Source organism: Miniopterus natalensis, chromosome 6, assembly GCF_054644295.1.
Source record: "Miniopterus natalensis isolate mMinNat1 chromosome 6, mMinNat1.hap1, whole genome shotgun sequence".
NCBI classification, from domain to species: domain Eukaryota; kingdom Metazoa; phylum Chordata; class Mammalia; order Chiroptera; family Miniopteridae; genus Miniopterus; species Miniopterus natalensis.
Window position 1 is genome coordinate 73,607,894 of NC_142086.1, and position 12,375 is coordinate 73,620,268.

The 12,375-nt window shown below is 43.0% G+C and overlaps 1 protein-coding gene across 1 annotated transcript in view; it reads right to left on the minus strand.

The window, feature by feature from the left end:
• The window catches only part of KCNAB1 (potassium voltage-gated channel subfamily A regulatory beta subunit 1), a 158,286-nt gene that overhangs the window by 16,670 nt on the left and 129,241 nt on the right, over positions 1–12,375 (minus strand). The window contains exons 9-11 of the mRNA XM_087818362.1: positions 4,358–4,443; positions 2,776–2,896; positions 1,934–2,028 (exon numbers count right to left, since the gene is read on the minus strand). Coding sequence (XP_087674488.1) covers positions 1,934–2,028; positions 2,776–2,896; positions 4,358–4,443 — 302 coding nt within the window. The remainder of the gene's footprint in view (positions 1–1,933; positions 2,029–2,775; positions 2,897–4,357; positions 4,444–12,375) is intronic.

The following is a 12,375-nucleotide window of genomic DNA, read 5'->3' on the forward strand; positions in this document are numbered from 1 at the left end:
CAGGCTGGCGATTTAGGAAGCGCCAACAGCTCTGGAACTAAAAAAGCCTGCTTGGCGATTGGCTGCCTTTCACCTGTTGAGAGCCCTTAATGTTTACTGTTAAGGATGTTTCAAAATAGGCATTGAGTTGATTTTATAAAAGCCAAAACCAGAAACCTTTTCTGAGCTGCTTTTGGGCTTAGCACTTCAAATATATTCTATCCTTTTTGTTCTTTCCCCTTTTGTTGGTGCAGTTGTGAAAGTTTTTTCTCCAGCTGCCTGTAAGCTTTCCCAAACAATGGCGGAGGTTAACCAACCACACACCCCAAATACAGGGTAGCTGTGTCTTCCTTCTTTAAAAAACTGGGTTTGAGGGAGTTAAATCGAGAGCCAGGAGACCTGGGTTCTCATAGCAGCCTTCTCTATTAGGAGTTTCTGCTCTCGGATTGGCATCTCACCTCTTTGTGCTCAGTTCCTACATCTGGAAAAGGTCTCATAAGGATAGTCCAAGAACAAATACCCAACATACATGTGGAAGTACTGTAAGTTTTTCAGAATATCTCTGAAAGAGTGTAAGGCAACATGCTTAGCTACAACTGACTAAATGTCACCTGTACCCATTTATCTTTGTGAGGGTAAAGGGAGATGAATGAAAACTCTTCGCCTAGTGTGTAGCACATAGCAGGTGCTCTGTAAAATTGCAATTTCCAGTGCTTGCCTTCCTTCTTCACTCTCTCCTTGCCTTTTATACCTTCTTCCCCAAAATGCTTTTTAGTTTTTTCTTTGCTGACTTATTCAGACTTGGTTCAATTTCCGGAAGCAAGACCATATTTAATATTCTAGGATAATTATATTCATGATAATGCAAAGCTAGAAATAGGACCATGTCACCATGCTTATATTGTATTATATTATTTTAGAAAACAAACAAGCGAATAGGTCACCTGTTACAGGCAAAAAGGAAAGTGATAGCCTTGAGAAGATTCTGATCAGGGAAGCACATGGCATCCCTGCCACACTGATTAAAGGGCTGGTGGTTTGGGCCTAACTTGAACTGATCTCCCACTAAATTTGTGCTGATGGTGGCAAGAGGCTTTCAGACTTATGCTTCCTCTTAGGAGCCTTTGGCTTGTCTGAATTTTGAAAATGCCTATATTCTCTCTCCCCTGGTATTATGGAGTAATTTGTGATTCTAATGTTATTACACATTCTGTTTTTAAAAACAGACATGTTGTTATTAATAAGGAGAGATGTTTGGCGTACCCTCCAATAAATTAATCATCGAGACGTTCTGAATGGAGGAAATTTTATGTCAGTGATCTTGAATATCTTTAGGCTTCAGAAAAGAATTTAAACTAAGAGACTTAGCAGCCAGAGTTGATCTCTGAACGCCAGCCTTGAGCCCCAGTGACAGAGGCTTGGCTGTGTTTCTGTTTTCTGAATCCTCCCTCCACCCCACACAGTAAAAAATGTCAACCAACCTCAAACCGTGCTCAGTTACAACCGGTTTGTCCCATATGGATTCAATTTCTGTGGCTTAAATTTTGTTTTGCTAAGAAAAGTAAAATTAGATCCTCTTATATAGAAAAGGGATTTTATATTTCATCAGTTTCAAAGGAGAAATGAAAGGCCGATTTTAACATAAGAATAAATAACTGTAGGGATTTGAGCTCGAGTTATCCAACCAGGTCATTGGGCATTTCCCCCCAGTCCTCAGAGGAGGAGAATTTTCTGTGCAGGCAGATTATGAAGGGCTGACTGATGCTTGGCCAAGAGCAGAGACCTCTGGCAGGCTCAGGGCTCAGGGCTCAGGGGAGCCTGCCAGAGGGCATCTGCAGGCCAAGGCCATGGTCTGCATGAGCTGGAAGCCACAGGCTGCTACAGAGCTGTTCTGCTCCACCCTTTCCCTCCCTCTCCCATCCCCAGGCTCTTTTCTAGAGGTGGAGGGAAATACCTTCAGAGAAGCCCTGGAGCTTTCAGGCACCCCATTTCCGTATTTTCCTGAGATGATTCCACAGGCAAGTGGAGACCAGGTCATTGCTCCAACTCCTGCAGAAGAAAAACAGCTTAAAATGTTGCTTGTTGCGAACTGGGATCAAAAGTGTGGGCGTGTTTCAGCAGGACTTGGTTAGTTATGAGAAAAAGCCAGACATAAAGAGTTCATACCAGCACACATCTTTCTATTAAAATTTAGGCATTTACAAACCATGCTTCATTTTTATAAACCAATTAAACGTGCACAGTCAGTTATAGGGAGTGGGCCATGTAAACCAGCCTGAAAATGTGGCTCATTCACGTTTTTCTGATGTCTGAAATTCTTGTGTATATGTTGCGTATGTATTTCCCCGCCTCTTATTGAAATCAGTATTTCTACCTACACAAACATGTAATGCCTCACTTGTGAGTTGTCCTTGAATTCCCCTCCTGGCTCAGTTCCAGGCACAGAGTGGGAGGTATAGATGTATAAATCCATGTATTTTTGGAGAGGCAGTCATAATTCCCTCGAGGATGCATGTGTTGGCTACAGCAAGCACCCTGTGAAAAATGAGTTTATTCATGGTTTTTTCCCTTCATTCTGTATGCACTTTTTGAACACCTCCTGAGTACAGCTTGTGCGCCAGTCACAATGTGCACCTCTGCTGCAGCTACCCTCGATTCTTCCAGTCTCTGGAATGCATAGCTCTTACATCCCTGTATTAATGGGGGACATTTAGGAAGGTATTTCAGTAGTTCTTTTTTTCCTAGATCACTGGGCCTCCTATGGTTAAAAATAATCAGTAAATTTGTGAAGATTACCTATTTTATGGTAGAGCTCTGGTAGTTGAACTTCCACTTTCTCTCTCTGGAAAAGATGGTACTCGGCCTGTTCACAGACTGGAGGGATCATATTGAACTGTCTTGCTACAGAATAGGCTTCCTAGGGAGAGAGAAGATTGCAGCTGGATTTATACTGATGGAAAGTAAGCCTGCCCTGTGGTTCATATGCATGAGAAATGTTCGTTTTCGTGAAATCAATACAAATCAAGAAACAGGGAGGATGCCAAATAGTAGGCAAAGTTATGACCAGCAGTTTCACCATGAGCAACAGCTTCTTACGCAAGAAATCCTTACTATCTTTCAGGAGGGTTTGGGCTGAGGAAAGCCCAGGGCAAGTCAGTCCACATGTGAATTATGGACAAAGATAAAGTAAATGCAGTTTGATGATTTTTAGGTTTCTAAAGAAATGAAACAGACTCATAATCTACAAATAATCTGTAATTAGCATGTGATAAAAAGCATAGTTATTTAATAGAGTTTCAAAAGAAAACAAGACTATTGTATTCATATATCTCATTAGCTAAGAAATTCAATTTATTCTCCTGCTGCCAAAAAATACGCTAAAACACGATTCCTGTCACAGACCTGCACCCTCCCCGTTGTGTTCTGGGCTGATGACATCCAGCCCCCATATCTCTCTCTACAATGATGGACTTGATCACAGAATTCTAGTGTCACAGCGACTGGGAGGAAAGATTGCAAGAGGTGTTGCGATTTACACATGGCATCTGAGAAACAACACAGGCATACCTCGGAGACATTGCAGGGTTAGTTCCAGACCACTACAATACTGTGACTATTGCAATAAGGAGAGTCACATGAATTTTATGACTTCTCAGTGCATATAAGTTATGTTCACACTATGCTGTAGTCCAGCGATTTTCAACCTTTTTCATCTCATGGCACACAAACTAATTATTAAAATTCTGCGGCACACCAAAAAATAAATTTTTTGCCGATCTGACAAAAGAAGAGGTATAATTTTGATTCATTCACACTGGATGGCTTGTGTTGGCTGTTGTCATTTTTTTATTTGACAGTCTAAGGGAAAAGAGGTCAGTGCCCTTGGCTAAATAGTCAGGTATTGCATGTTTAAAAATTCTCACAGCACACCAGTGGTCTGCCCGGCACACCAGTTGAAAATTGCTGCTGTAGTCTATTAAGCGCACTGTAGCATTATGTCTAAAAAAACAATGTACATACCTTAATTAAAAAATAATTTACTGCTAAAAATGCTAACCATCACCTGAGCCTTCACCTAGCAAGAGGTAATCTTTTTGCTGGAGAGGATAACATCGAAGATCACTGATCACAGATCACCATAACAAATATAATAATAGTGGAAAAGTTTGAAATATTGTGAGGGTTTCCAAAATGTGACACAAAGACACAAAGTGAGCAAATGATGTCAGAAAAATGGCACCAACAGACTTGCTTGTTGCAGGGTTGCCACAAATCTTCAATTTGTAAAAAACAGTATCTGTGAAGAGCAGTAAAGCAAAGTGCAATAATACCTGTAATAAGAGGCTCCACGGCCATTTAAAAATAGAAGTGAAATTACCATGATCTCCATGGCGCTCCACCGCGAAGTTCCCCAGTACATGGCCATTCCTTGGTTTATCACGTGTGTCATAGCTCGAACAATTTCTATGGAAAACCAAACAGAGAGCATTTCATGAGTTTCTCTACTTTTCAAAGTCATGTGGTCTTTGTTTTTTGTTTTTTCCTGCCCAAAGCTTAGAAGTTTAATCCAAATATTTGTTTGATTAATAGAATTGCTTTGACAGTGGTGAAAACATAATAGTCTACCATGAAATATTGATGGCGTGGAGGCTGGTGGTACTTTTGGGTAAATTGACTTTCCATTTCCATTTGCAGCCACAACACTGAATGATATTAAGAACATAATGAGCACTTGAAGTTCTTCCTTTCCTTTTATTGCTTCATGGTTCCTGACCTGATGAAAGAACACACGATTCTCCTCCTTCAGAACCTGGGTACTTCGCTCACTAAAGTGAGAAGTAAGAGAAAGCACTTGTTTTGACTCTGTAGGATGTAAGGTCACCGAGGATAGAAGGCCTGCCTTTGTGTGTTGGATTCGCTGAGCTGGGCCTCACGATGGGTGGCTATATAATAGAGATGACTCAACAACAATGTATTTAGCAGAAAGTTAAACATATTAAATGCTGAGCAAACAGCTGAAGCAAGGGTGGCTCCCAGCCCACAATGTCAGCCCTTGTTCTTGACCACTTTGAACTGAACTTTATTCTAAGACCCCGTAGGAATGAATTTCACTGGGGGGGGGGGGGGCTGCTGTTTGCGGCCCCACCCAGTTTGTTTATCAGCTTGACATCACATTTCCTAAACGGGGCAAAGACTCCCTTTCCCAGAGAGGTGGAGCCGAGCTAATCCTCTTGGCTCCAGCCAGACTGATGCAGGACCAGGGAGCACGCAGAGCCTCAAGTTCAACTGAATGAAAAGTCAATCACCCTGGTTTTCTTCTACAAAGCAGCTCAGCCAAACGCCCAGGGTGCTAGGTCAACTGGCATTTTCAAGGGGCTGCAGATCTTAGCTTTTCTGTGTCCCACAAACACCTGTGAATACCTGTGGATTAAATGTCCTTCAGAAGAACCAAATCCTGGTCTCAGAGTCGAGCTGAGGTGAATATATTCTTATTTTACTTCTCACAAGCAGTACTGTCTAAATTGGCAGTGGACAGGATTTGGAACGAGACAGCAGGGTTAGGGTCTTAGCGTCCTTGCTTGGTTTATGGAAACCCTTTTAAATTGCCTTTGGTTTCCTTCTTTGGAAGATGAGAATGCTTTTATTCACCATTTCTACCCAACAGGCTTGTAAGCAAATTGTACTAACTCAGCAACGGAAACTAGGAAGTTTATTCTCTCTCTGTAAAGCAAGAGTGATATGAAACATTTTTCTTTCCTTTTATTACGCAAATGGATGATAAACATTTCTGAAGGTTGAAAGCCAGTTTTAAAATTTCTGCCCCAGAAGTATTCTTTCTCTTTGGGCATCTCCATCCATGCGGAGCCCCCTGTCCTTTGCTATCCTGTTTCACTCAGAGCTGAGGCGTTGGCTCAATCGATGGTATTTATTAAGTGTCTGCTGCGCTGGGTGCTGGGGTATTGTGGTGAATGGAACATACTGGTGAACACTGATGAAGTTCGCAGAGAATAAGTGAACCCGAGACGCTCCCCTGTCCCTAGTCTGTAATGCGTAAGAGGAGCAGGACACGGTGCCGAGGCTGGGCCGCAAGGCAGTGGCTGAGGCCTTGGCCAGAGCAGTTGAAGCGGAGCGGGGGCTGCGAGTCTCCTTTATTCACTTATTTAACACGCACGGATTAAAAGCCCAGTATTTGTCAGGCACTGTGCCAATTGCTGGGTTCATCTATGAGTAGAACAGACACAAAGCTCCTGGACTCAGAGAGTATAGAGTCGGGTGGGGAAGATGGACATGTAAACAAGCACATACTTAGAAATGTGAAGCGTTATGAAGTAAACAAATAGGGGACTGAGAGAGAGAATGAGAGGGAAGACCTTGGTTAGGTCAAGGAAGGTCTCCCTGAGGAGTAACGTACAAACAAAAAGGAGCCAGCCATGGTAAGAACAGGGGAAGCACCTTTTCTAGGCAAATGGATCAGCACATGCAAAGGCCCTGAGGCACAGCCTAGCGAGCGGCAACAATCGGAAGGAAGCCACTGCGCAGGACTCTAGTAAGCAAGGAGGGCAGAGGTACAAGGTAAAGCTGGCGGGGGACAAACCGCGTTATTTGCATGTCATTCCAAGTTTAACGGGCAGTCACTAACATGTTTTAGGTGAGGGAACAACAGGACGCGTTTATGTTTCAGAACACTCTCTGTGCATGGGGAACCACAGGGGGAGGACTGCAGGGAGCAGGAAGATCTCTCGAAAGGTATTGCAGTATTCCAGGCAGGAGATGAAGGCGGCTTGGAATAGGGTTGGTGGAGTAGAGACATGGATGGATTCAAACAGATTTCAAAGGCAGAATCCATAAGATTTGCAGATGAACCAAATAAGGCAAGTAAGGGAAAGGTAGGAATCAAGGCAATGTCCCAGATATCTGGCCACTTAGAGCGATGAAGGAGACTGAGGGAGGGACAAGTTTTGTGGGGGGAATCAAGGGTTCCTCTTTGGACATGAAAAAAAATAGAGATGCCTATAAGATACTAAAGGGGAGATGTCATATAAAGATAGTTGAATGAAAACACAGTAAGTAGCGTGGGCTGGAGGTGACATATTTATTAATTACCAGTCTATTAATTGTACTTAAATTCATGGAAGTGGGTGAGACTATGTAAGGAGAGTCTGCAGAGGGAAAAGAGATGAGGTTCTAAGAGCCAGCCCAGAGGCGGGAGAGAGGACACTGCGGGGTCAGGGTCATCAGCAACCAGAGGGGCAGGGAGGAAGCCGGAGGGGGAGCTGTTTCAGGATCAAGAGCAGGGAATGCTTCGAGAAGAAGCTGTGCCAACACACTGGAACACCGTGAACATGTAAGTCAGAAGGGCCTCACATAGTGTCCATTGGACTTGGCCACACGACAGGCAGGTCACTGAAGAGCATGAGAAGAGCAGTTTCAATGTCGGCGGTGTGAGAAGATCAAGGCCAGGCTGGCCCGATGGAAGAATGGGCGTGGGAAAGGGGCGGCTTTCGCGACAACCTGGGTAGGCTGAGTTTGGAAGTGAATGGAGCAGAGAAATAGGGTGGTAGCTGAAGGGGTCTTTAGGGTCAAAGGCGAGTTTTATTTTGTAGATGTAAGATGTAAGAGTAAGGCTGCATGTTGTTGGAAGTGATCTAAAAAGAGGAGTTATTGCCTGGCCGGGCGTGGCTCAGCGGTTAGCATCGACCTAGGATCCAGGAGATCGCGGTTCGATTCCCAGTCAGGGTACTTGCCCGGGTTGCGGGCTCGATCCCCAGGCGGGGGCGTGCAGGAGGCAGCCGGTCAGTGACTCTCATCATTGATGTTTCTCTCTCTCTCTCCCTCTCCCTTCCTCTCTCTGAAGTCAATAAAGAAATATTTAAAAAGAAAAAAAAAAAGAGTTATTGATGATACGGGATGAGGGTTGGGGTGAAAGGAGGGAGGGGAGACTTGTAAAATCGAGATGGGGAGGGCCAAGTCGGGTGGGAAGGACACTTCTGTCAAGATGGTGGGACCCGGGAGTTTTGTGGAACTCGTCGCGGGAAGACATGGGAGCTCCTGCTCAATGAATTCTATTCTCAGTGAACTGTCAGTCAGGTGAAAAGAGGTGGGCGTGAGAAGTGAGGAAAAGGGGAGAACAAATAGCTCTGACGAGGCAGAGCCCATACAAGACGCCCGGAGCCCGGTACTTCGCCCGGTCATGCCCGTCTCCCTGACCGTCTGGCCTCTGACCCTGCAGGGATGAGCTGGAGGACTGTTGAAAGGAGATCTCCAGGAGTCCTTTTTTCTTTGTCAGAAGCAAAATAGTTATCCCTGAGAACAACCTATAATGAAAATAGTACTGCAAGATTTGCAGTTGGGTTTGATTGATCGCAGTATCACAATGTGCAAAAGAACCAAAGGAAAACACAAACTGTAAAATGAACCATGTGAACAAAGCCAGCTTTCTCTCTTCTCGCGCTGCTGATACTGGAGGAGGGCACCTCTCACCAAGTTCCAAGAAAAAGGGTGTCTTTAGAACCACACCAACTGACAACATCACAAGCTACCCCTAAAATTATTTAAAAATTGAATGTATAGAAAGAAAAGGCCCAGGGCCCTAATTTTCAGTTCAATACTATTTGTGGTAAAGTCTTTTATCCAGGAGTTCTAATCCTGGAGGAGGCTGCAGGGAGAAATTATGGGAGAACTGAAAGGTCGCAGTTGGAGATTCATGCTGCCAGAAAATAAAATTTAATTTAATACTCATTAATTTTTTTTTTTTTAATGCCAGAGAAAAATCCCCAAGTGTTTGGCTTACAGGAAATCGCCATACTGACGGCTGGGGTGGGTTTTTACTGATTCTACTACTTAAGGACACTAGAGGGCAGCATTGTTAAGAAAAACAATTAACTCAGTCTATAAATGTTTTTCTGGTGTATCATGGAAAAAATGCATTTTAAAAGCACCTAGTCAGAGCATCGATTCTGAGTGGGGAGGACATTAGGAAGATCATTTAGTGCTTTGCATCCACCTGCCTCCTGGAAGGAACACACCCGCAAACTGATGAAATGCGGCGCGCCGGGGCTGAATGTGATTACCTCGCTCTTCCGGGAAGCTCTAAACTTCCTCCCACATTTCCTTCCTTCAGGCTATAATTTAGCCTTTAATTTAGTTATTTGCTTTAGTAGATATGTAAACAGATAGTCACTATGACAGGCACTCACACACGCACTGGTATGAATCAGGATCACCTGAGGAATCTGATGAAAATGCAGAGGTCCAGGTCCTAGCCGACTTCAATGAGCCTGGCCTTTGTATTACTTTCATTAGCTCTCAGGTCTCCAGGTTTGAGAAACACCGTCTAAACTACTGAAAAACTTTGTGAACTCTTCCCTGTGCACTCCTTTCCGAGTTGAAACAATCCTGCGGATTCTTTCACCCGCAGGCCACAGGCAGTGCTCGCCCCATTCCCTGAGCCCTCAGCACACAGCTGGCTGCTGCAAGGCCACAAGTGCATCTTGCTTCCCCGAGGATTCCATTTCCCCATCTCTAAAGTGAGGATGATATTGATCCCGTGGAATCTTTCAAAGCCTGACTTGGGATAATGTGTGTAGACCAATCTGTGAATCTAAAAGAGTAACACAAACTGTGTAACAGGGAAGCAGGATGTGGCCCTGGTGGTTTCTTCTCAAATAGGCTCAGATTCTAACATCTTAGTTACAAAAAAATAAGTTGACATTCTTCTTTTAGTGATATAGGTCATCTATATTTTAAAATATGTATTTTATGTTAAAGGCCCTAATAACACTATTAATTTTGAGTGAAAAAATTAATTTGTTGATAAATATATTTTTTAAAATTTACTCTATGCAAAAAAAAAGTTGCTCATAGTAAACTGTTTTTTTTTTCTTTTTCTAAAATCTTTATTGTTGAAAATATTTTTTCCCCTTTTTGCCCCCATTGATCCCCTCCACCCCGTATCCACCCCACCCCCAGACCTTCCCCATACTAGTGGCTATGTCCATGGGTTAAGCTTATAAACATATAAGTTCTTTGAGTAATCTCTCCCCACCCAGTCCCCACTCCCCATCTTCCCTCTGAGATTCCTCAGTCTGTTCCATGCTTCTGTGTCTCTGGATCCACTTTGTTCATCAGTTTATTTTGTCATAGTAAACTTTTGTTCATGGGAAACATTCCCTAGAACTTTGAGAGTTATAAGCAAATAGTTATACTGCGTGAACAATAAACCATAAGGACTGAAGATATAGATATGCAGAAATTTGTGTTTTGATCAAATAAAATGTCCTCAAGTTCATCTGGCCAGAGAGACACAAAATACTAAAAACAAAAGAAACCTCAGAGCTATTCCAGCGCAGTTTCTTCTTACTCGAGAGGAGAAAACATAGGGTAGGAGTTCATTGTTATAAGGCATAATCAAAAGCTTGAATATTATTAATAATTAAAGATATCTCAAACATGCCTACAAAATACTGAGAGTGGATACACAAAATAATAATTGTACTAGATAGTGCAACTCTGTGACTTTGTTCTATATTTTCCAAGTCTCTAAATGTGTGTGTCAGACTTTTATAATCTAAAAAAGAAAGAAGTTCCCTAACGAGCAAAGGCGCCACTTTAATACATTAACTTGTCATAGGCTAATTCACAAATATTAGGTTTAACCTATAAATTGCTATCTTTAGAGGTCAGAAATGGTTGACTGTTGACTGTGTCATTCATGCAATTCAACCTCACTGCTAGCAGAACCTTTCCTTTTTTAAAAATTTATCTTTATTGTTGAAATTATTACAGATATCTCCCTTTTGATGAATCCCCCCAATGACTCCCTCCACCCTACATCCTGGCCCTCAGGCCATTTTAAGAGGAGAGGAGCGTGGTGTCGGCCTGGGCACTGGTAGAACTCAGAGACTTGGTTTCATCAGAGGAGTTGCTGTGAACACTAATAAAATCTAGGTCTAGACCTGGGTGCAATTTTTACTCCAAACCAGCTGATTGCTTTTTACTTTTCTAACTTGACTTGTTTACTTCAGAAGCCTGTGGTGGTGCTGGCTTAGAATCCTGCCTCTTTGTGGCTTAGAGGTTCCTTCTCGGTTCTTTATCAGTCTTTTGATCTTGGCTTCGGAGGGCCCTCCCTCAGCACTCAGCTGAGTGTCTGCAGATGGAGGACCTCCATTCGTCATAGGAAGGAAACTCAGACCCAGAAATGAAGCGGCACCATGTTCAGCCTTAAAGGCTTGCTGGCTGCCTGAGGACAGCCTGGCTTCATTTACCTTGCAGAGTACGCAGCGCGATTTAGGAGACATTTATGCCCCATCAGTCACTAACTCGGGCACATGGCTCAGCCTTCCTGGATCTCAGTTTCTTCAACACAAATGAGCAGATTGATATTAATTGAGCACATAAGAAATCTTTATAATAGCTGCTTAGGTGGGTTATATTTTAACCCCCATTTTATTGATGAAGAAACTGAGGCTCAGAAAAATAGTCACTTAGGCAAGTTCTCAGGAGACAGTCTATAAGGCCACTTCTGGCTCTGAAGTTCCGTGACTGGTCATCTTGGAAGGCTTTGCATGTAGTTCACTGTGGGAGAAGGTGGGTTGGGGTCATAAAAATAATGATATTTACTTCATTGATCCATTGTGTATTTGTGAATGTGTGATGCCTTGTGTGTGGTTATATCCATCCCTTTGCATTTAATACGCCAGTGGCTATAGTTTATGATGTGTTTGAATGACAACAAATGTGAGTGATCTTTTTGCTTCCTTGAAGAAAGACCTCAAATGTGATGACTCTTTAAAAAAGAGAGCCAAAAGAGGGCTTGTGTCAGCATCTGACTTGTTGAAGTTGGGAGAAAGTGATCTTCACAAAATACTCCTTTACAAGAAATAGCTTTCTAGGTCAGGGTGTCGGCCAAAATGACTCTGGGTCAGGACAGCCCAGATTGGAGAGACTAGAAAGGGATACATGCGGAGCTTTATGTCTACAAGGACAATGCCCTGTCCTCACCCTCCAGCTCCCCCGAGAGAACCCTCCCTAAAAGGCATGTGGTCTCTACCTCTCTGCTCTGCCACACAGGGACTTACACCCTCGTCTGAGAAGCTAAAATTGTATCATCAGTGGATTGTAGGAATCTATGTTGGCATCCTGGGGTTTCCTTTGACAATGTTACTGTTCAGTTTTTTAAAGTGTGGACATAGGTTTTCTCCTGATATGGGATATCTCTCTGACATAAATGAGAAAATTAATTTTGGAAAAAGATTCTTTCCTTCTAAAGTTTTTGAAGTTTGCTCTTGTCAAGCCCACAAATTTTATCATAGAATATGGCTGTTTTCTTTTGTTTGGGCTGCTATAACAAAAATACCATAGGTGACTTAAACAGCAAACATTAATTTCTCACAGTCC